Source organism: Idiotropiscis lumnitzeri, chromosome 3 (assembly GCF_059441095.1).
Source record: "Idiotropiscis lumnitzeri isolate Australia: NSW breed Sydney's pygmy pipehorse chromosome 3, RoL_Ilum_1.0, whole genome shotgun sequence".
Classification (NCBI taxonomy): Eukaryota; Metazoa; Chordata; class Actinopteri; order Syngnathiformes; family Syngnathidae; genus Idiotropiscis; species Idiotropiscis lumnitzeri.
In genome coordinates this window covers 17,972,260-17,997,176 of record NC_142393.1, presented here as the reverse complement: position 1 = coordinate 17,997,176, position 24,917 = coordinate 17,972,260, and the positions used below count along the sequence as shown (strand labels likewise).

At 40.0% G+C, this 24,917-nt stretch overlaps 1 protein-coding gene across 1 annotated transcript in view; it reads right to left on the bottom strand.

Moving 5' to 3' along the window:
* plxnb1a (plexin b1a) overlaps positions 1 to 24,917 on the bottom strand; it is a 49,156-nt gene that overhangs the window by 21,563 nt on the left and 2,676 nt on the right. Inside the window, exons 2-5 of the mRNA XM_088290671.1 lie at positions 2,475 to 2,537; positions 1,331 to 2,207; positions 945 to 1,187; positions 27 to 209 (exon numbers count right to left, since the gene is read on the bottom strand). Coding sequence (XP_088146797.1) covers positions 27 to 209; positions 945 to 1,187; positions 1,331 to 2,197 — 1,293 coding nt within the window. The 5' untranslated portion in view covers positions 2,198 to 2,207; positions 2,475 to 2,537. The remainder of the gene's footprint in view (positions 1 to 26; positions 210 to 944; positions 1,188 to 1,330; positions 2,208 to 2,474; positions 2,538 to 24,917) is intronic.

Here is a 24,917-nt window from a genome sequence, read left to right as displayed (position 1 = left end):
AGTGAGGGGTAAATGTGATGAGCTACCTTATGAAGGGTCCCTTTGGAGTCTCCCAGGAAAGCAATGCTGTGGTCGTACCTCACACTGACAGCCACAGCAGTCAGGTGTGTAGAAAAGGTTTGCCACACAGCCTTGGCTACTACCGGCACTCTGCTCGCCATTGGACTTGGGGTGTGATCGGAGCCACAAGGATATGCTTGAAGGGTGTTCTACAACATACACATGACTATGGTTAAGTACGCCAAGCTGAATGGCTACGTTATTAAGCGCTGCTTAATGTTTGCTTAGGGGGACAAAAAACATGTTTTATTGTCATCTAGCCTTTTGCCTCTGTAGTTTCATTTAGCAATGAATTATACAATTCTTCAGTTCTGTCTTTGGCCATGTTTCTGGCAGCCCTCGTCTTTTTTTTCCCTTTCATTTGTCCTTGTGTTGGTGACCTTTTTCCTCCTTGCTAGAGCTCATTACATTGCTGCACTGATGATTCCAAATTGCCTCGATTTACGGATCTCTAAGGATCCCATTCAATGTTTCTGAGGGCTGCCAAGATGTTGGCATCTGTGGACAGCAGAGGGGCTGAGCTAGAGAGTTGCAGATGGCCAAATCTACTTCTGGGGCATCTGGGCTTTAGTCCTGTGGCCTAATTACAAGATTTGCCTAAAAATCACTTTACTGCATACAATGGTGCAGTTTAATCCCACTAATGCTGGTGAACGCTGTTGCTGGGCTCGACTTTTATGACGTTTATCCTTTCTCTGACCACTGAAACCAACCGAGTCAATCTACTTCAGGTAAACGGCAGGTAATGATGGTCAGCATTAAGTTATTAGCTAGTGTACAAGCTGGACATAAAACAAAAAAGTGTTTAGAGTGCAACTTTTCAGTGGAGTAGGATTACAGACAAGACATGTGTTTCATGAAATTTGTTTGTAGTGTGTGCATACCCTGAGTAAGTTGGCACAGCTAGACTTGACCTCATACTCTATGTAGGCCACCTCTCTTCCATCCTCCAACATCCCGTCTTGGGTGTAACACAGGTCTCTAATGGAGTCAATGCGTTTGTCAAGTGTTTCCAAAGGGAAGATGCAGAGAGCTGAGCCATCCAGGGGGTTTTGGTTCGTAGAACTGACACGGGTGGAGAAGACTCCCAACAAGTCCTCACCCTCCCTGTCTGAACCGTGACCTACCTATTACAAATAAAGCGACAGGGGACAAAATCCAAGAAAATCAAACAGTTAAGTGTCATAGCAGTGATAGAATCTTAAATTGAAGGCAAGAGCAAGATGTTTTTTCTAAAGCAACACATTCAAAGCGGAAATATTAAATTTACCTGGGCTGCTTGGAGAAGGTTGTAAACTCTTGAAGGAGAGGATGAAGAACGACAAACGAGAGGAACTTCCACATAGGAATAGTAAGAGGTGTCATCGAGGCAAACCCTGGCCGCATAGGTCTGATATTCCCTTGACGACGACTTTATGTCACGGCGGTAAAACAAGAAGTACACATATGTTCGCCGTGTGAATGTGGTCACAAAATGGTGGTCATACTCCGACAGACGGCCAGCTACAGCGAGCTTCGCAGTCTCCTCATAGGAAAAAATTGGCTCTGAAGAAAGGTGTCGGGTGGAAATTGGTGGCTGGCTGGCGGTGTAGCCCCTACCCACATACATCACAGACCTTTCCCCACCCCGTAGCCCCACCACAAGCCCCACGGTTGAAACCGACGGATCATTGGCTGCCACGTACTGAGTGTCCATTGGCCTCTCAGTGGAGAAAAGAACCTCACTGATTGACGTCAGGCTCCGTTTTTGGCAGGTCCCTTGATACACACTCCCGCAGGTTATCAATTCCAATCCTTTCGGATCCACTAGCAGTAATTTGTTGTGGTTACTGGTGCTCCTGGCCTGGGGACAGTTGGATTCTGTGACAGGAGGGATGCAGTCTTTGCTGTCACTCACAGGACCAGTTTTCTCCTCTTGTTCCAAACGAAGACCATCTAACCCATCCATCTGAAACAGGTGGTCCCTGGCGCCCACATAGACTTTCCCTAAGGATGGGTCCGGATGGAGCACCAGGTGCTGGAATTCTGTGTCATCGCGGGAAAAACTTGGGTAAGAGTGACCATGGACGAAGGCAACAATGATGACGATGATGGAAAACAAGAGTAGGGAGGTGTTCTGAGCCTTCCCATGTATCATGGCAGATATTCTGAGGAGGAAAAAGAGGCAGGGTTACTTTTTCTGTACTTTAAGTATTTATAGTCTATGTTTTAAGATGAGACTATGTAAACTTATTTTTCCAGAGTCACCCCTAAATAAATCATGGCAATTTTAAGTATGCAGAAGTTCATTAAAACTGCAACTCAGAATAGTGCAAAACAAATGCTGCAGTTGCATAAGAGATTTGTTTAACTCTTGTAGTACTGCAGTTTTATGTTGCAATTGTATTAATAGTCTTCATTTGAAAATGGCTTACCATCTATGTTCTTTGTTAAGACGAAGACTCCCACCGCCTAATCATATCCCATTTCTTCTCCGCCTGTCAAGATCAAGAATAAAAAAATATTTAACCTTCTTGTTCAGACATTAAAATGAGTCACATGACACAAGAAAGAGATTGGAGCAAGTTGCATAATGACCATATATTATCCATTATTCATCTACGTATCACCTCGATCAGATTACACACACAGTTTTAACTGAGGGCAGTGTTCTTTACATCTTGAAGATTGAAAACAACTCTCATTTCCCATCTCAAGAGCCATCACTCAACACCTCTGCGAGAGTACTTTGTGGACACTGAGAGCTTTCCCATTTCAACTCAAATCTCTTTAATTATTGAGCAGATTCACTGACCTCACAGAGAAAAGGTCAGAGGAATGAATGAAACACACCCAATCACCACAGAGTTTTACCCAACCTTTTAAACCGCTTAGAGACAGACGTTAAAATAGCCAACATTTAAACTGATATTCATTGGTAACAGGTGTTATTTATAACTTGACAACACCGATAGTGGAATATTTTCTACGTGTGACATAAGGCTCATTTGTCCATCATTACATACAACGATTTTGCAATGGGACATGATTGACGAGACAAGAGACGTGCGCCTATCTACAGTACCTCACCAACTCTTTTCTACTCACTGGGGCAACAATAAGGACAAAGAAGAGGGGGGTCGATAAAAGAGTGTCTAGATGGTTGCATGACCGGAGGCCATCCAGGAGCAGCTGCAAGTGTTACGCTGCATGTCTTGTCGTGGGGGTGCATCTGTCTTATGTTTTCACTTATTCATGAGCTGAATAAATATAAGCATAAACCTCTATGCCTTCTGTCATAGTGTTGGTTAAATATACTGTAATGACAGCAATTGGTGTACTACAGAATCAGTACAATCACAATCAGTACTTTTGAGACTATGAAAACTGAAAAAGCAGTTTTCTTGCTCCCGATAGATATATTTAAAATACAGTGCAGTTAAATAGTTATTGTAACAGAATGTGGCTGGGAAAGATTCCCACTATGCTTGCGTCCTCACCTGCTCTTTGACCGGCAAACATGCAGCGGTCAACTTATTTAAAGCTTGCAAATGACCCCATCGCTCTGGGAACTTCTTTTTGCCAACCAGATCTGCTGGTTCCCCGTGAGCTACCATGTGACAAGTCTGTGATGTGGAACTACGAGGAACATGGAGGGAAAGCCTAATACAGCTGTGGGCTATGTGAAACGATGGAGTGAAAGTTGAATTTGGGATGTTGCAATTGGGATTTTTTTTTGTACGTGTGTGTGACCGCTTTATTTACTGGGTGAAGCACATCAAGTCATTCTAGGATGGTTCATGGCTCTAAAAAGAGGCATGAAAGTAAACGAGTTCTCATGGCAATTGACCTGAAAGTTGAAGTCAAAACAACTGAAGTCAAACAACACCACACTCCTCTTTCATGAATTCATTAATTGTAGAAATAGTTCGATTCATGTCCTACCTTAGTTGCTGTATGTTTCACAAATCCATCACATTTTTCTATGGACTTCTTTAATAACGTGTTCCTCTGTGACCTATTGGCCAACACATTCTTATATCTATTCTGTCTGTTCACATTCATAAATCAGTGAGAGACTCTACTGTGGAAGTTCATCACTAAAGCCCCTAATGAGCCGTGACAACCCACTGAATGACTACGACCCCATAAAATATGCGGGGGTCAGCAGTAGCGGTGCAGCGGGAGACTTTGGGACTGGAGCCATGCAGCCTGGCCTTGTTTTGTTGTGTTCTGGTGGCTTGGCTTGGGTTTGGGCCCCAAACTCTGCACATTTACAGCAGCATGCATGCATCCAATTTACAGGATACATTAAAGTAACATGTCGGGTTGAGATCAGCAAAATCAGACACTTAGTGAGAAGATGCGGAACAGGCACATTATAAGGCTGTGCAAAACAGCCAGAATTAAGTTAGAAGATAAAAGCAGGATGAGGTTTTCCATGTCTCTTTGGGGTCTGTTGTATATTTGTAGACACAGTGGTTCAGCCATAGTCTGTCATGACATGCACTTACCCAAAAATTGAAATATAGCTCGGGGCTAGAATGCTATCACATGAAAACCGGGAAGGCTGGAGCAGCCCTGGTCACTGAGCAGAAATGGCACCCTGAGGCTCCTGTGCAAGTGCAAAGGTGAGGTGGTCCGATTCAGGAAACCAACACATACTCATACAATTATTTGGTGGGTGCTAGAAAGTTGGTCAGTGTTTCTATGGGTCCATTCTATGTGTTCATTGTGAAGGTATGGCAGCTTTGCCAAAGCTTTTTTTTGTTTTTGTTTTTAAGACAACCTAAAGGTAATCATGCCGTTTACTTTGCTTCCTATACATTATTGTCAATACAGCGTTCATCTGCAAAACCTGAGGTTATTTGAATCCCTGCTGTTTTTAAACAGCTTTAAAAGATGGTCTCAAAGAGTCTTTATTACAGAGTTAATGAAGGAATGTGAATAATTAAATATAAATCAAAAGCATTTTGGCTGCACTTCAGCTGAGCAAAAGTAGGGTATGCAAAACGGGTTTTGCTTATACACTTGTTTTACAAGAACACTGACGCTGGCACCCTGCAATATCATCTGCTTCTACCGTGACATCATTGCAAGATTTATCTGGAAAGTGTGACTTGATGCACTCAGGCTGGACAACATCACAAAACTCCTTTCCTGACTCATTACTCCTCCAATCAAAATGAAATGTTTATTTCCCTCCATTTTGGTTGAACAATATTGCTGGGGGATATAAAGTCAGCAATGCAGTTTGTTTTACAACTGCAACAACAGAAAACTAAAAACACTCAGAATGATAGGTTGAAATTCCAGGGTGTCAGGAATGTGCTTGGCTGTAAAATTCACCTACTGTAGCTTAAATGGGTCGAGAGTTTCAAAAAGTCATACATTTCCACCACTGCTCAAAATGGACCAACAGCATACTAGAATCACATTATGAAGGATTTTGATTTGTGGTCTTCGGTGTATTTTGTATTTTCTTTGCGATTTCCAACACTGATAAAGGCACATACACTATTCAAAGAAAAACATGCAGGTAGCTTCCCAGTGTACCATGCAAGGTTAACGTAGCTAACCGAAACTAATGAAAAGCTAAAACTGAAAAAAAAAAAACAACATTTATGAACTAAATAAAAGAAAAATGAAAACGCTTCATAAAAAGCAAAAATCAACTGAAATTAAATCAAGTTTATAAAACCAATTAAATTTGTTTTTGTCTACTAATCCAATGCATAAGCATTCGGGGGACATTTCGGTATTGCTGCATCCGCAGCTACAGAAAAAGCAAGGTCAGTTGTTTGAGAATTGTAGTTTAACTTATTGCAGAAAACGCCAAAGCAACTTTTTTTTTTTAAATCTTGCACTCGAGAAATACAACATTTAGAAATAAGAAAACTAAGATTAAAACTCATAAAAAAAATTAAAAAACAAAGCAAAGCATTCTCAAAAAATAAATAAAAACTAATAAATGTTCCAAAATCTAATTAAAACAAACAAATTAAAAGTAAAACTGGAATAAAACTAACTATAATATAAACAATTCAAAACTCTCATACCCTGCTGCCAAGGCACAATACTGTTCTATGGACCATGAGTTATCATCAAGTGTGCAATGGAAAATTATCTAATTTCACTCAATTGGTCCTACAAATAATGTATTCACTTCAAATAATATTGATTTGATCATCTACGTATACCAAAGATGTGAAGTGACAATAAGAATAATAATCCAATAATTAATAATAAGCCATCCAATAATCGAACATTATTGAGGGGAATTCCAAATATTTAACTAACAATACATTAATCTTTCTTATTTTCTTATTTTTCTTATTCTTTACATTTCATAGTAAAAATAAAATTTCTTGAGGTACATGTTGAATACCCCAATAATATTGATGTATTTAGCTGTATTTGACACCCAAATCGCATATTGCATTTTTTTTTCCATGCAGGCCGACCATCAGTTTGACAGTCAACATCAGTTTGAAAAACACATTAACAACATTAGTAGAAAAGTTGTGGCTCTCAGTCAGGATTCTATAGTGGAGCACTTTGTGTCATAGGCAATATACTCGCACAGAATGAGTTGGAACACTTCCATAATACTATAGCACATGACCATTTTTCAGTTTCATGCAGAAGCAACAAACATGGTGCTTCAACAGGTTAGGACTCCAATGGACCTGCGGTTAAATAAAACTCAAAACAGTAATGTGGCACCTTTCCCACTTGACAGCTTCGTCAGGTAAGAGCATCTTGACTAAGTGTCGTTTTGCGTTTGTGTGTGGGCGCCGGGCGGTTTGATAAGTGAAAGCGCTAACATTATGAAAGGCAGATGTAGCCATGTTTGGCCCCTCTCCATTTCCGTCACCTTCTCTACAGTCAATGGTCATCACTCTGTCCTCAGTTCACATGCGATTACAGAAGGGTCTCTCTTTCTCTATCTCTCGCTGCCCCTCCGGTGGACTGAAGGAGCTCTCTGTTGCCGCCGCTGGAGGGAATAGTGTCCCTTTCACTGCTCTCTGGCCGAGAGGTCGGCCCGAGCGGACACAGGATAAAAGCCACTTCCCTTGGAAAGTGAGCTGACACACGAATCCACATAAGTGCTCAGACACAAACACACACACTAACTGAGGCTGATTTATAGTAGGATCCTTTCACCCAACAAACTCTCCCAGGAAAAAGCAGGTGTTAAGCCTAGAATCAAATAAGATTTGCATTCAACACGTAGGACAATTTGATTAAATACATGAATGTCAGCAAAAATACTGCGGATTTTATACAAATGTGTCATTGAACCTTATATCATGTCCCTGTTAAGATTTTGTCCCAAGTGTAGAGTAGAATTGTGGTGTGACGATCCATTTAAAAATAAATAAATAAAATGAAAAAAATGTGCTGCACATGTAGACTCAGGAAGCAGACCCACGGTTTGTGAAAAAATCTGCCTAAGTTGTCTAACACTTGGTAGTCCGCTCCACTGCCACTTTCAGAACCTAAGTAGTACAACTACAACTAAAAATTGCAAGCATGCTCTGCATTTAGCTCAATTTCCTGCATGGGAGTCAGGTTTGATTTCCATAACAATTCGAAAGGATTGTCCCATGCTGGCGTCAAATTATGAATAAAATACCGCAAAGTCCACCACGCACGTCTGCAGAGCGCTTGAATATGTATGCCTGGGCATCAACTATATTCACCAAAATCGCGTTAGACCACCGTTTAGCCAGTCTAAAATTGTGTCTACTTTTAGCACCAAATTGTCAAATGCGCTGTGGGGCGAGGCAAGCTAGTGTGCAAACACAAAATGAAAATGCAACAGGCATCGTATGCCGGCACGCCCAGACAGGCGCAACACGGCCACAACACAATAGATTACATTTGTGCTGGCAGGAAAATTAAGTTAGCTCCGTTTTTACGCTGAATACACACGTGCCATTCCACCAAAATAAAACCCTATCTCTCCACTAGTCGGTACTACGGGAAAATTATTCTCAGTCCACCTGCTTTTCACCAATTATGTCAAAGATATTTAGAGAGAAACCTATGAATTATTTTATATCCTATTTTATGAATTGTTTATGTTTTTAAATGTGTTATTCAAATTATAGTTTGCAAATCATTGACATTTTTCTTTGTTTTTTTGTGGGGTGGGAATGGAATAATGGCATTCATTCAATTTAAATGGGTAATGTTCTTTTTATAAACCAGAAATTCGAGTTATGAGCTTGGATAGAGAACAAATAAAACTAATAATAATGTATTAGTACTGTATTGTGTATTCACTTCTTTAAGCTAAAGTCTCTTTATTGGGTCTATTGTCTATTGTTATTACGGCTATTACATCATTACCATTTCCTGGCAAACAGGAGATGGACCAGAAAAATGTTGATCAGAGAGTTGGCAGACAAAAAACACTTAACTGAGATATTATCAAGGGGTTATGATCCCATATGAGGCAAGGGAACAGATAACGACATGTTGCTATAGAAATACATCATCACACTTTGGGTTTCCAAGGTGTCAAGTGAACATACTCCAACCTGAAAGACAGATGGCATTAACGTAAGAGTGACAAGGGGGATTGTGATTGACAATAACAGCTGAGACCCAAGTTAACTTTTTTATAGGACAAGTGGACAGCTAAGAAAGGCAAATGGCCCTGGTTTCGAACATGTCTGATGGGTGGTTTTGTTTTGAAGGCTTAGCTGCTACTAATAAAGTGTTACGCCTCTAGCCATGTTGCTGATTCTATTCACTGCTGCTTTGCAAATCAAACTACTGGCATGGTCTGTGCTGTTTTGGGCGGTATAAGGGAGGGTGCGTTTCAACGACTGTGTTAAAGCTAAGACGACTGCTGAATACAGTTTAACAACAAATGAGTGGCTTTTAGTGTGCCACCAGAAATTAGCACACCAACTTGTGTGGCAGAGGCATGGAAACAATTTGTATTCCGTTGCTTTGAACACAGAAAGCTCAAAAACTTCTGTAGCAAGTGCGAGTTCTCAATGAAGTCTGGCCATATGCTCAGATGAAGTCTGACGTCATCGAGGACACGATGGTAGGGTCATTGTGTCGCAGAATGCTAAGAAGGCGTGCTTGCCTACTCATTTGTTTGTGCACAGTGTGCATACATTACCACCTACCGCTTGTACAGCCAACATCACGCCATGTCACTCTCTCGCTCTCTCTTTCCATCTCTCACGCACGCACACACATACACACATGCGCGCCCACCTCTCCTTTCACTGCACTCAATCGTCTGAGGGAGGCCTTTGTCACCCTCGGTTGTCGTGACAACCAGACTGGGTTGAGCAAATGCAGAGTGGACGTTTCGCTCTCCTGGTCTGTGGGCATTTTAATCAGCTTGTCACACTGTCTGCGGTCAACCAATACACGTGTCCCCCAAAGGCAAGGATGCTACTTAACTTGTTTTTACAACATTATTCGGTCAGTTAATTTTATGGTTGGGCTCTGGGAAACATGGAGCCTGGTTTTCTGCTGCTTTATTGAATTCCACACGCTGGTCCCATATCAAGTCGCAAGGCTTGTGACACAGAACCAGAGCATTATTACTAATATGCCCGCATCTGTTTTCCGCGGAGCCTCAAATCAATTCTATAGTTATGAAAAGCAGTCTCAGGAGCTCTTGAAAGAGCCCAATGAATCCACATCTATTCCCAGAGGAACTTAATAGAGGAGAATTTGAGCTCATGATTTTTGTTTTATTCATGAACAGGTTTGAGAGCACGTGACCCCTGGCAAACCTTTAACTTATAACATGTTAAGTGAAACCAGTCCTCCATTCTCCTCTATTTCACCCTCTCACTTAATCCTTGACCCTTCTCCGCCTCTCTGTTCACCGTGGCTGCTATCTTAAGCGTCTATCTGGATACCAAGCATTTTCTAAATGTTTAACCAGGCTTGGGGTCTCAGTTGCCTCAGTACAAAACTACCACATTAAAACAAACAAACAAACAAAAAAGTCATACAAAATCCAAACTTGTGCCTGTTCTCACTTGTGTAAAAGTTGACTCAAAGATTCCTTGTGTGCAACTGGTCATGTATTCGCTTACATTTGAGACATCTGGGTAGAATGAGATGAATTCCCTTCATTGGCCGATCTGCAATTGCCCTGTGATTGAATGGCTAATGGTCCAAATTGGACCGGAATCAACCAGAAGAGTCATCAGCAGCCATGTGATGGGGGTGGATGAGAGAATGGGTTTGGGGTGGGGTTGGGGGTTAAGGGTGACTAGTACTGTGTAGCGAATCAGTGGTTGGGGACCTCTGGAATATAGCACAGATATCCAACTCACGGTGAGCAGATCCGACCTGATCATTAAATGGAAATCATGTGCTTCTGCCTTTTTTTTTTTGCTAGTCAGTACCACATTTATTTTTTTATTGTACTAATTGGTGTCCCTCAAGGGGAAATTCAACTCACGCTGATATATATGCGGTGTTGCACACCATATAGAGAGTGAAATAAATCAATGTCTTGCACCACTTGTCAGGAGTGGTGGGGACGGGTTTAGCTAAAGGGCACCAGTTGCCAGTCGACAATAGCCATCACGCGGACTAGCATCTCTACAACAACTAATAGCCATTTTTTTTTTCTTATTTATTGATTTTTTTTACACACATACTCTTTTTGCCCATAGTGTGACTTAATATCCACCAATTCCAAAGCTCACATCCTTACACAATGAACTACTGCTGCCCCTTTGCCAAATGTCTTCACTTTTAATAAAGTATAGATTTTGCGGTGAGGGTTACAAAGTCCTCGGGTTTTTTTTCTTCTGATTTCAAAACTAGTGATCCAACCATCTGTTTTGTCAATGTAATCTGATTTAATTGACCATTTATATGGTTACATAGCCGTAACGCACCCTGATGGAAAGCATGAATGCAACGCTACTGGTGACAAAAATGGGTTTGACATCCTTGCTATATAGTATAGAAATTGAATGAATGGAATTATCAGATTTAAGACTATAGACAGGACTCCAGACTGCCCCTAAATTTCAGACAATGCAAGTACATTTTCTCCTAGCACATGCAAATCTGCGTACTGTTAAATATTTGGTGTTGATGACTAACATCTGCTCCACACTTCATTCAATTTATTCGTAACGGTGAAAATGAATGAAATGAAGAATATTTACTTTGCAATAAATTTATAATGTGCAGCCCTAAATGTTGTAGTTATATCCCTATTTACAGTAATTAGAAATAATAATAACCTAGATTAGCATGTGATTAGCAGAAGCAAAAAACAAAGTTGAATGCACCACACGTCCATATTTGTAGTATAACTCGTTCAGGTTTGTGTGATTTGAAAAAACTGATTCACGACAACCTCCTTGGACATTATTTCTTTTTGCTTAAACCAACAAGCTGAATTATAGATGAATTATTTATCGTGTGAAGAGAATGTTTCAGTATTGTTACCTGATTCAATAAGACAAAATCAATTTGGCTTGATGGGATGGTAGATAAAACAACATACAGATAACTCATTAAACTGTTATGTGCTGTCGGGGGCATTTTACTTCACTCTGATTTGCTTTATTTATTTATAATTGAGGAGTGCCAATCTGGGCTTTGAGCAAATCTGAGAGAGGTAGGCTGAACTTTTAACCCCGCTGGCAGACTGATGAAAGGACAGTTGTTCTACCACCAGACTGTCTACTCTTTCAGTCTGGGAAGGAATAAAATAATAATGTGGGAATTGTTTGCGAGTCATTCCTAAAAGATTTGTATTAGAACATGCAAGGATGGGCACTGGTAAGGTTAGCTACTTGTCAGCAAATGCAAGTCTTTGACATGAATATTGGACTATCAGGCAGAAGTCATTCCTTAAGCAAAAGATTCTTGAACAAGAATAAAAAGACAACCAAACGCTTGGTCCTAACATTATGCTGGCATACACGGTGTGTTTCATCCCAGACAATGTTTCATATAAGGCCAGAGCACCCATGCAGACATAATCCTGCTGGATCCCTGAAAAAGCACCAGTGACGGGTGTTATTAATTCACCTTTCATTGTTGATCTCCCATTAGAGTCATCAAAAGCTTATTGGGAAGCGACTGGTACATACATAATGATTGCAGTGTGATTGTCTTTTGAGGAAAGAATGAACGGTTTATGATCTTCAAACAATGGGGCAATTATAAAGGGAATATTTATGTCGTAAAGTTTCACAAGTACATCATGAAAATTGAAAAGGGTGAGTTGTGGAATACTGTATGGTGGAGAGTGATTTCGTTATGATTAATGAATACTTTGTCGATCAATGTCTGTATCTTCACTGAAATTCAATTTTCTGTGCTCACGCAAGGACCCTCAACAGTGTCGTGAAACACTAGTGAGTAGTTTTTAAGGTATGGATGAACCTACACAACTCCATAAACTAATCAATCACGATGAAAAATCTTCAGTGTGTTTCCAAAAGGTCAATGACAAAGGGGTTAAAAGGGATAGAATATATTATAAGGCTTTAAAAGTTCAAAGATGACAGTGAAGGACATATTAGGATGCAAGGTGAATGAAAATTAAAAGAGTGTATAATGATTTTCTGATTAGACACCCTCACAACACACCAAAATGGACATGCTGAAGCTAAATGATGAACATCACTTTGCATGTTCTAATAAACGACTCCAATTTCCTCTTACTTTTTCTATTGACAAATGAGTGGCATTTTGGCATGGATGCGGGTGGGTGTGATATTCTGGCCTTCTGTCAGCAAGCTGAGTGACAGACAGCTTCATTAGTAAGTAAAAGAACGCCCCCAGAGACATGCCTTTAAAGCCAGCTTCTACCCTCCTCAGCTTCTTTGGCCTGGAAGAGGGAGGACAATCTAAGCAGGTTGTTTTTGAGTGGGAGGTCTTCAATTGTCAAATGCTTAATAGACTGCGCTCTCTCCATCTTGCTCAACGTGCAATACACACACACACACACCCCCACACACACACACACACACACACCCGCACACGCACACACGGACACATCTCAACATTGCCCCATATCTGAATCGCTGGCAGAAAAATCAAAGATGATTGATGAGAGGAGCTTGGCTGTGTTAAAGCTCAGAGGTGTGTGATTGTGATCTGGAGACAAAGGAGTTATTGCCAAAGGGTTAAGCACCCGATAAAACCTGCAGGAAAGCAGGCACAGGATTCTAGATGTCATTAATCACAAGGACAACACCCTTTTCATTTACTTGTCATCTCTTTAAAATGAATGGCCACCAGTGTCACCGTCAGCTGTAGTTGGCCTCTTTCACAGAAAAAAAAAAATCCTTTGGATTTACTTCATTTGAACATGTACATCGGTTACATGTGATTAAATTAAATGTGGAAAAAACAAAAATAAACAAATATGTGTTAGTGTAATACATTTTAAACATGTGCAACCGGAAATCTATTTTTTTTTTCAGCATACTGATTTAAAAATATGTAGAATTAAAAGAGTTCAACACCCTTAGGCTGTCTCAAATAATTATAATGGATATGTGAGCATCAAAAACAGCTTCACTATCAGACGGCAGCACAACCAGACTACATTTCCAACAGACTGTAGCCCTACAAATCGGTCAGGCCTGACAAATTCCAACCAAACTGCTCCACGAAGCATCAAGATGTCTTTGTTCGAGAAGGACATGGGCATGGACCCAACACTAATATGGCTAATGGCTTAGGGAACCCCGTTGCTTTTTTAAATGAGGCCTCAGCTACTCTCGTCCAGTGGGGGAAGAGCAGGTGAGCAGAGATAAGAAAGAGCTAAGGCGAGAGGGAGATTTGGGAGAGCAATATGGTTTAACTCTGATCTTGAAATGCAAGGAGGGGCTGGGACGCAGAAGGTGTGTGCGTGCGTGTGGGGGTGTGCGTGTGTGTGTGTGCATGCGTGAGACACTTAGTGTGGCGCAGTCTACGTACGGACTGGCTGGCAAATTAGAATGTCCCATGAGGCATTAGGGCACCTGGGATCATCAATGATTGATCATACCGTGGGGGATTTAACTAAAACAGAGTAAGGAAAGGAAAAAAAACACTGAAAGTGTATAAAGTGAGAGAAATTCTGGGAAAGCGCAAAATGACAGCTCTACAGGGAAAAAAATGGCCATGAGTTTTTTTGTGTGTGTGTGTCTTTTGTTTTTTTTAATATAGAAGGCCTTCCGTAGTTCATACTGTGGCATTTTCTACAGAGCTGTATAAGTTGGACAAAATATCGGGATGATTTAACTTTGGTTTGAATCCTGTGTTCACAGTTGTACAAAAATTACCGATTCACTAACTATACATACCGTGTGTATGTAAGTGTCTTTTATAAAATAACCACATTATATTGCATAACAAAATTCTTGGAAGTTGTGTAAATCTGCAACCATTTATTGCTATTTCAATAACACTAAATGTCATTTATGGATTGTTGAATTCAAATGCTTCCGCAGAATATGAAAAACATGTAAATCTAATTATGTCGGGCAACTTGAGAAAGCAGTAGAACTGGCTCCGACCATCGCCTGGCATGAATGCTGAATATTTGAATAAAGGCTTGGATGCACGCTCAATGTCAGAACGGATGCTCAGAGATGCATTATTAATGAGGAGAGTCTGAGTGATGTTTAGGATTCATTCTGTTATCTTTGAAACCAGTCCTTTCCCTTTGCATTGAATGCAACAAAAAACATCAATATTAATCTTTTCATATAACTTTAGTTAATAACATTCATGTCTACTTAAATAATTTAGTTGATTTGACAGTCTTTTACACCGATCAAAGTATTCTCACAGGAATCTAGGATACAATTGCAGAACAAAACATTTACACTTTTTGTTCTTTTTAGGAAAAACTGTGCCGTGGAAAAGGCATTTGGTATATTAAATCGGATTAAGATCTATTAGCTTTTATTTTCACCATGTTGAGTCGTCACTCATCTTGAAAACAAATGTGAATGCAAATAAATACTGCGCACTAAGTTTTATATACATAGATTTTTTTTTTTACTTTTAACCATACTGTACAGGCAGCAGAATAAAGGGAATATAAATTTGAGGAGTCAATATGGTGATCGAGCAAGGTTATACTCCAGTCAAATCAAAATTGCAATTCTTCAGCGACACACATGCCGTCCTTGCAGTGGCGCACACCAAAATAATGCTGACTCTACATGATGATTTTTTTTTTATTTTTGTATTTTATTTTTTTTAAATACATTGTCAAGAAAGAGCGGGACACGCTGCACTAAAAACTATTTAACAACAAACTATCAACCATTAATTTGAGGAAGTTGTGTCTATAAAAATGTAACAAGAAATGTAAAGCAAGTAACTATAAATAAAAATTCTATGCAGTGTTAGTACATCAATCAAATCAAAACATTGAGAAGATGAATAAAATGTATTCAAGCAGACTAAGCGAACAAATTGGGCACTTCTATTGCATTGAATTTGTTGAGAAGAAGATAAGGATAAGGACATGCTCCCAAACGCAACGTAATACCCCCTTCAAATGGTTGTTGGGATTTTTTTTTCTTGTTGCTTTTCATTCCCAACAAAGGCTCGCGACTTGCGATCACCATGTGAATGTGGCATTTTTTTTTTTTATCCTCCTCATTCATCACCCTGACACACACATGCGCCGAAAAATGCTCATTGTCGTCTACTGTGGCTTGTTGTTAGTTTCAATTAGCGGGCTCAACATCTGACACTGGGCCATAGTATTTTCTATTGATTGGCTGATGCCACACAAATGCAAGTGTCAAGGGCAACTGGGGTCAAACAGAGCACCGTGGAAGAAGAAAAGACGCAACAAATGGCAGCTGGGAGGGAAAGAGGGTGGAGAGCGATGCATTCAAACATGGCCTGTCAAGGTTTGGCTCAGTAAGATAGGGGGGAGAGGAAATTTCATTTAATCCAAGAACAAAAGGAGGGCGAATAAGGGGATACATTATAAAATATTGTTGCAGTCCCTTGGCTATAATGAACAAGCAAATACTTTGATATGAATTGTTAAGTGGGCACTATACTGTGCCTTGATGCATCCCAGTCGGCATTAAACATCAATTCAACATCCGTATGACATCAAAATCATTCTATTGATGTTATATGGATGTTGAATTGACATCAGATATCCAGCGGGATAGGTTTTGGAGTCAATTTTACTTTTTTTTTTTTTCTTTTCTTTTTTTTTTTTTTTAGGGATTACGGTTCAGAAATTCAACTTAATTCCGAACAATTCAGATTCTTTTAGGGGGCAGGGGTCATATTGATTGCTGCAGATTAGAACAGCTCCGCTTGTAATAGAACAGAGATGTTCAATTAAAATCCAGGGGAGCCTATTTGCAAGGAATTTCTCAGTTTGGCACCTCAAAATGTTTCTGTATCACTTGTCCTTCGCCTGGTCTCAAGGCACATGGGCAATCATTCACACTCACAATTACACCTACTGAAAATATTCTGTTTCCATTTGACATATTTTCAGAATGTGGGAGGTAACCAGAATATATGGAGAGAGCCCACTCACTTACAAGCACCACATGCAAACTCAACACAGAAAAGCCAGAGCCTGGATTTAAACCCATGACTTGAGAAGATGTGCCGCCGCGCATCTAACTAGTTAAACAAAATACAATATAGCAATCGAGAAATTTCCTTTTCACGTGCTTTGTGGTTTTACAAAGAGGATGTTTGAGGATTTGCAAATACCAGGTTTTGTTTTCCATGCAAAAAGTGATTTGCCTGTACTTTGAATTCAACTTTTGATCCTATTTCAGGACAACAATACAGGAACATCAATAAATGTATCAGGGTTCTACATGAACAGTGGCCATGGGTCACTACTTGGAACACCCGAGCCATGCTGCGATTGGCTGCCAACCAATTCAGGGTGTACCCCGCCTACTACCGGAAGACAGCTGGGATAGGCTCCAGCACCCCCGTGAGTCTGGTGAGGAGAAGCTGAACAGATGGATGGATGGAAGTTGTGGCTCTGGCAAAACCAGCACTTGCCCTGTATAGCCATCAAATTCTGTACCTGTAATATGTTATGATTCAATGATTATTTCATATTTAGAATATTTATTTGGAGGCCCCTGTTAAGATAGAAAACCCTGTTACTCTACAAATCAAGGTTAGTGTGACTGATTATTTCAGCAATTGTTGTTTAATCTAATCAGTACGGTGTATATGCACGTCATTTGCCTCAATTGAAATGATCAAAGAATTGGTTCAATAAAACTACACTTTTTTATGTGCATGTCTTATAGAAATGGTGTTGTATGGATTCATACATGAAAGGTTTGTGTAGATTTGTGAAGACCTTAGTAGTCTTCTAGTGGAGCAGTAATTGGATCAAGACTGTTTGTCTAGCTGCTAAATTGCCTCCTACCAAGTGTAAACACACCCACCAACACCCCCCCCCCACACACACACTATAAAAGCAACTTCTGCTCTATTTTTCAAGCTTCTGTCACCCACCTTCATGCGAAAGCATGATCTTAGAATAATAAGCACGGTGTTGATACGGGTGGAAGGCGGAGGACCCCACCTTGGAGATAGACACACAGTGAGCCGCTACCATCCGTTTATAACAGAGAAGCTCGTGAAGTCGACTTGAAGATTCAGGCGTCTTTCACAATGAGTGTCATATTAGTTAGAAAATGCATTAAATGGCTTCAAGTCAATTTTAGCAGTTTCCAAACAACTAGCGTTTATGACACTCTCTAGACTAGTTGCAGTGGAATTTAAAAGGGACAAAACAACTTTAAAGAAGCATGAATAGAGTAACACAATAATAAAAGCAGTGTTGCAGATGTACCTCAAAGCTCCCATGTTTTGATATCAACAGTCACGCGAGTGTAAGTTCAATGTTCAATATGAAACCTTTACATGAGAATAAAATACAATATTTCCTAACAAGTAGCCCACCGTTGAGTTTGGGTTTCATCCAAAAATCCCAACTGGTCTACAATATTTATATATTTGGCATACAAATCCCAATTCCAATGAAGTTGGGGCATTGTGTAAAATACAGGAAATACATAGATAATACAATGATTGGAAAATAAATTCCAACCAATATTCAATGAATAGACTAAAAAGACGAGAAATGTTCCAACTGAATATTATATATATATATTTTTTCTTTTTGCAACTATTCTCTTATTTCAATTTGATGCCTGCAACACGTTTAAAAAAATAATCAAATAGTTCAACAGTTTAAGAGCAACATTTCTTACTGTACAATTGAAAGAATTTAGGGATTTCATAAAAAGACTCAGAGAATCTCAAGGAATCTCTGCTCTTAAGGAGCAAGGCAAAAAAAAAAAAGCATTGCGTAAAGCAGTGGTACTAAATTGGTGGCAAAAGTGGTTCGCGGACCCATTTTGGGTGGGTTGTGGACATCTGGTAAAAAATTATTTATCTGTGTTGGGATTTTTTTTTCCAGAACAGTTCTGAGGCGTATCACGTTCTCACATAGGACATACATTACTGGGAGAGTGTCAGAAAATGTTATTCACTTGTGCTCCAGTCATTAGCTACTCAACTACAGTGTAGCTTAGCCTTATGGCTAGCAAACGTCAGAGTTAACAATATGCTTCTGGCGGCATGCCAAACTCATTTGAACTACGTATTATCAGTCGTATTATCAGAAGCTATTTTTAAACAAAAAAATGGCTTTGTCCTTCACTTCTATAAATTTAATTGCAATTTTGAGACTATTGTATAGCAGTGCTTCAATTATTTTCTGTAATACCCCCCCAGCTAGAAGAAAAAAATGTGTGCCCCCAGCCCACCACCCACTCTCCGCCACAACTATAAATAATAGCATTTTTGTTGCAAAACAAACCTACACCGTAGACTTAATACCTGCTGCGCACAAAGGGCAAGGAGAGCGCCACCGCCAACTACTGGAGTGGATGTGCAATTACACTTTATTGTAGTACGGCGGGAAAAAAAGCATGTTCGACAGGGTCACACGTTCCCCCCTCTGCATCGCAGCGCGCCCCCCGAGAGGGACCCGCCCCACTATTTGAGAAGCACTGCCATCGGCCAAAGTCCTTTACCAAATGGCTTTAAATGTTGTTGACTAAGGAAAAGTATCCCGGCCTCCCTTACAGTGATTCTCTCTCCATCTAATAAAGCAGTCAGCCACTTATAGACTGCATTGAGAAATACAAAGCCACTTTTCAGGTTCAATACCAACCTGCCAGATATATTTCAAACTAAATGGGATAAGTATTTCCTGCTGAACTTCAGTTTATAGGCGAGTGGAATGCAACACCAATAATGTAGGAACAGCATCAGGATTTTATTTACTTCTATTTACGATAATGTAAAGTGGCTGACTTAGGACGGGAGGGACAATCGTCTTGTTCGATGATCATTCATTTTCAGGACTGACATACAGTGTAAAGCCAGAGAAGCATGCACATAAACATTTACACCCCGTGGCAATTTAGAGTCTCCATGCTTTGTGGGAGGAAGTCGTAGTACCGGGAAAAAAAATCCCTTCAAGTGCAGGTACAACATGCAAAGTCAGCAAAAATGTGCCTGAGCCAAATAAAGAGTGAAATACATAACCCTGTTACAGTCACCGAGTGAAGGCATGCACTGGTTTCTGTGATTTCTGTGTGCTTTGTGTAAAATAACCATTTGGTAGCACACACACTGTTAATAAATTGGACTAAGACAGCTGCCACTCGTCTACTTAATTTAAATGAGTGCTGCATTGAATTTTCGTATTGAAATACAAACCAACAAAAAGACGAGTTTTTTTCAGGAATTTTCAATTAAGTTAGTGGCTTAGATACCACAAAACCCGGGCAAATCTCAACTGACTGTGTTGATTTCATACTGGGTGGCAGGCAGCCTGGAGGTTTTATAGTTTAATCATCAACTTTATTACTTTCCCCACTGCTTTTTGTTAATCAGTGGGGGACTTAGGAGGGGTTTTATTTCCCCAACATCACAGCGTCAGAAAAGTACAGCGTAAGCGGATTCTCCAATGTAAACATTACAGTAATCCTCTCAAGAAGGGAAAAACTAGAAACTGTCAACTGCTTTATTTGATCAACAGCCACTATTAAATGTAACCCCTACAGTTGCGGAAACACTGTCCTACTACTCATCATATAATACAGGAAGTACAAGAAAAAACAAGTCTTTTTACTAGAGCATTGTATACATAAAAACACCTTCGTGACCAGCCTGACTTAACGCCAAGAACAATTTTTAACAAGGATCTAAAACACATGTGGCCCTAAGGGGAGAAGATTCCCATCCATCCTTTTCTCCTAAGTAGCCTAAAGCAATTTGAACAATACATCTCGATAGATGCTCGCAATCCCTTTTCTGCTAATAAACGTCGGGATCAAATGAACCACCTCATATTAGCGAGCACCTGCAGACCGCAAAGTCAGCTTTGAGTGGAGCAGACTTAGCAATGGCCCGAAGACTTGCTTTGTATGTGTACAAACACGTAATCCTGAATCCATTTGCTATACTCACGAGAGAATAAACCAGTTGAGATGGGTTTGCTTGATCAATCAATTCCCAGGATTTTAGCTTGACTTGTGCAAATTATATTGATTACACTCTCTACTGGTAATGCTTGGTAGAAAATAAGTAATTTTGATGTACAGTATTTATTGTAAGGAGTGTCATCATTGTGCTGCAATATGACAACTGCCTGTACCACCAGGTCATAAAAATGAAATGACTGTGCTTCTTGATAGAAGAGAATTATCCAGTGGGAGTCAGTTTGATAGCTGGCATAGCTCTGCAAAAGCAACTGTCCTGGGGTTTGTCAGTTGGTATTAGGGCCAAAGGCTTAAGGGGAAGCAGGTTTACGTTTCTGACTTGTGGCAACTGAGCACACATGGGGAAATGACTGAAGAGGATAATGTACGGACACTGAGAACGATGGATTGCTTTTAATTCAGTTCTCGTTTACCATCCGGCAAAGCAAATTCAATTGGGACAAACATTTTTTTCATAACAAGGCAGCACTCTTGCCCATAGCAATGAATCTGGATACCTTCTCCGATTAGAAGAAACATTGGAAAGGACAATGAAGACCAGCATGCTGCCTGCGGGGCAGCAGTTACCCATGCCTGATTTAGATGATCACTTGTTAGTGAATATACCAAATGTGGTGTATAGAGAGGGTTGCAATTGTGAGGATTTTGTTTCAGACTTCTAGGTTATTGGCTGAACTGAGGATCTCTCGGGAGTTGGGTAAAGGGACAGAAGCTGGTGGAAAGGCAAAAGCATGTGTTGGGCCTTAGGGCTGCTTCTTTACAATACAACCACACCCCTCCTCTTACTCTTTTTTTCTGTCCTGATATAAACAGATTATGTCTGAAAAGTGGATTACATTGCTAAAGTTTAATCTTGCTCATGTTGCATTAGTTTCAAATAGAAACAGGGTTTTGTCTTGCTGATTAAATGAAATTGAAAAGTAATTTGATTGAACAAACATAAAAGTGAGTCTCTTCTACATTCGAGGGCGTTATAGTCAGACCAGCAGAAACACCAAACATTTTTCTTAAAAAAAAAAAATCAATGAATGCATTTATTATTATGCTTGCCCATATGGAAATAATAAAGCTATAATTCAGGTCACAACACTCCATAGTTAAGCAAATGATTTTAAATCTTAAAATGGATAGCACCGACCATTTCTGACCATCACAAAAGTTAAAGAAAGGCTGACAAACTTTGAATAATGACTGTCTGCAACCGGGCACATCACATCTGTGAGTGATTTTCGCCGTGCTCCTTTGTGTACAGTCAGCATGAGGGGTTATTGGGGATTTGCATGTAAGTACAGTGGATGGAAGCTTGCTGCACATGAAAAGAGGCATTCATTAGGCTGCCAATGTGAGAGTCGGCCAAACACCCTCACGGGCTTAATTAAAGCCCCATATCCAATCAAGATGGCAGATATAGTAGTGTGTATATATCTGAATCAACTATTTGAGCTGCAATTGCCTGTGTGCTATGGACAGGAGAAGAAAATAGGAGTTCAGGATTTCCTTATCAAATCAGTGATGCCGGTAGCTGTGGTAGTGCTCCAGCAAAAGCAAATTCTTCACTCCCACACCCTTCTGTAGCACAAACACCCATAAGAGAAGAATGTACCATGCAAGACCACCAGCTGCTGCAAGGGCTGGTCGGATAACGCCCCAAAATATTTCGACTGTCCAGATCTAACGTGCACATTCTCACAGTGGATTTATTCAAACTTCAAGATTCAACTTGGTTAAAGGAGAAGACAAATGACTGCTCAGACAACCAAAGGAATGACTCATTTGTATTGCAATTAGGCCTGTAATGATACAATACTGAGAACAAAAAAACATCATGCTTTAAGACATAAACGCCGTCTTTGAAATGGCAGAACCATGACACGGCCTATCCAAAGCCCAGTCAAAAAATTAAATATTATCTTAAATTTATTGGAAATTGTATAGTCTTAATTCCTCTATAACCACTCTTCCCTCTTGAGTTTGTTGAAGACAAGACAAGAACTGATCACGTTTGTGTTGTTAAAGAGAACATTTTTTTTTTGTGCTGATCACTGAATATAAAAGCTTTTTTCTGGTGTCCTTCATATATTCCAATTTCAGTCAACCCCAAATCTAAATGCCCTGATGCCACCAAAACTGTGGAGATGCACTTGCACAAATTCACTTGCACACAACAGTTTGTTCTGTTTGGTCAAATGAAAAAAAACCTCTTAAAATAGTGGAGCACATTATGTCAACACTGACTCAAAACAAAACCTTTAACACTCAAGTTGGATTAAGCAAATTCAACATGATCACCAGAATTCCTGTCCAAATAATGTGCATAGCCTTCCCAAGGTTAAAATATATTTCCCGACACTGTAGACAGAACATCGGACTAAATGCACCACAAAAACATTTTGCATGCCCTTCAGAGACACCTGAGATTGAACAGATGCAAGGGAGGGTTTAGATGGCGTCTCTTGTGAAAAGCATGAGGATTCCTCATTATTTAATGTCCTGGTGCTGCTAAACGGCAGGAGGTCAGACTTGGCAAGTCTGGATTAGAAGAGCCAGTGGACTGCTGTGTTCATACTTCCACAATCTTACTTTTATGATTTATAGAAAATCCCAGAATATGGTGGTTTCAGCTGCAGAGCATCACTTTTCAGTGACCAGCTGCCAGTTTAAGTGCCTTTAAACCTACTGCTGTGTGTGTAGTGTGTCTAAGAGGTTGGAGGTCCAGATGGTAACCAAACCACTTCCTGCATGCCACCTATTGACAACTGCACCGTGGAATAATGTGAAAAGCTCCGTACAGAAGGAGGAGGAGTCAATTGTCATATTCTTGAGAAAATATCTGGCCGCCATCCAAGCAGCTGAAACGGCAAACGTGACAGATATGGTCTGAATCCAATTGACACAAAAGTCACTGATGATGATACCACAAACATGTGCAGTTTTATTCATATCCTTTAAATAAGTCAAGAGTGGGTAATGTGATATAGCACTTCTGGAAGCGACTCTCGCTTAGCAGATGGCCAGCTATCCAAGAATGTCTGGAAGCTGGAAACACCCTGAGCATGAGGGAGAAGAAAAAAGGGCAGACTGAGGAGTCTCGGGTGGCATATGTCAGAACAGGAAGCTTTTCAAAGGTTGTAAAGGAGACATAATCCATAGATCTTTTGGCCTCGCCAAATAATCTGGATTAATAAAGCAACAACAACCTTGGATCCGAGTAAATTCTAAATCGAAAGTGTGGCATTTTACCACAAGGGACAAACATTTGATTCCAAAGATGATGAGGGTTCAACTGAATTGACATTTTGTAAGAAAAACCTAAAAAAAATCATTTCTACCCTACAATTTTCAGTACTTTTTGTCCGGGTACCAAGTGTAGAGGTAGAAGATAGTACACATTGCCTTCTGTTCAGGGTTCACATAGAATGTCCAAATCCACATTCACTTCTGAACACACCTCTCCTCTCAAACCTTTTCAACATGAGTGAAAAGTAAGATTATTGCAATTTGCCTCAAAGGTCCCATGCCACAATTTCTTACAAGATTTGATGTCCTTTTATTGAGGCAATTTTCTTTTAAACATTGAGAAGTACAGTATATTCAATATGTAAATAAGCTTTGCTCTGATTGGGTCTCTATTCTCCTTAATCTGGGCGTCTTGTGGCCACCATGTCTCTTCATCGTATTGTCTGTTGAAATTCTGCAGGCCGTCTGTGTAATAGTGGCTGGCTATGATGCATTCTGAGGTGACAGCCCAAGGTCCGACGTGGAGGAAAGTTTTTCTCCCCCCCCCCCACCACGTCTACAATCCCCTGCAGAAAAAAAATGTAATCTCCATTCTCAGAGGGTCTTTCAGTTAGTTTTGTAGAAAAAAAAAAAGTAGATCACAGATATGACACAAAACTGAGGTCATTTCAAATGGTAACTTCCTGGCTGGATGAAACACAAAGAGAAATCTATTTTTAATCAAATCAATCATTCAATCTGTTAGTTTTGGTAAGGGAAATTTAATGCGTGATTTCATAATTTTGCCTCAGATTCGAGTGGTTAAATTTTTTTTTTTGCTCTTGTTTGGTCCAAAAATATATTTGTCATTGACAACCACATCGTTTTTTCATGATTTATTTTAATGTTGCTTAAAGCGGGAAAGTTGCCATTCTAAATGACTTTAGTTATATGTCAAGTCTCTGATCTGCTATTTGCTATGCAACGACAACATGGACAAGTACTCGTATAATTAGTGACCACTCTGTCACAATGACATCGCTTCTGCAGGCCTTCATCGTACAAAGGCTATTGCATGCAAATGACAAATGGCATAGATGTCAC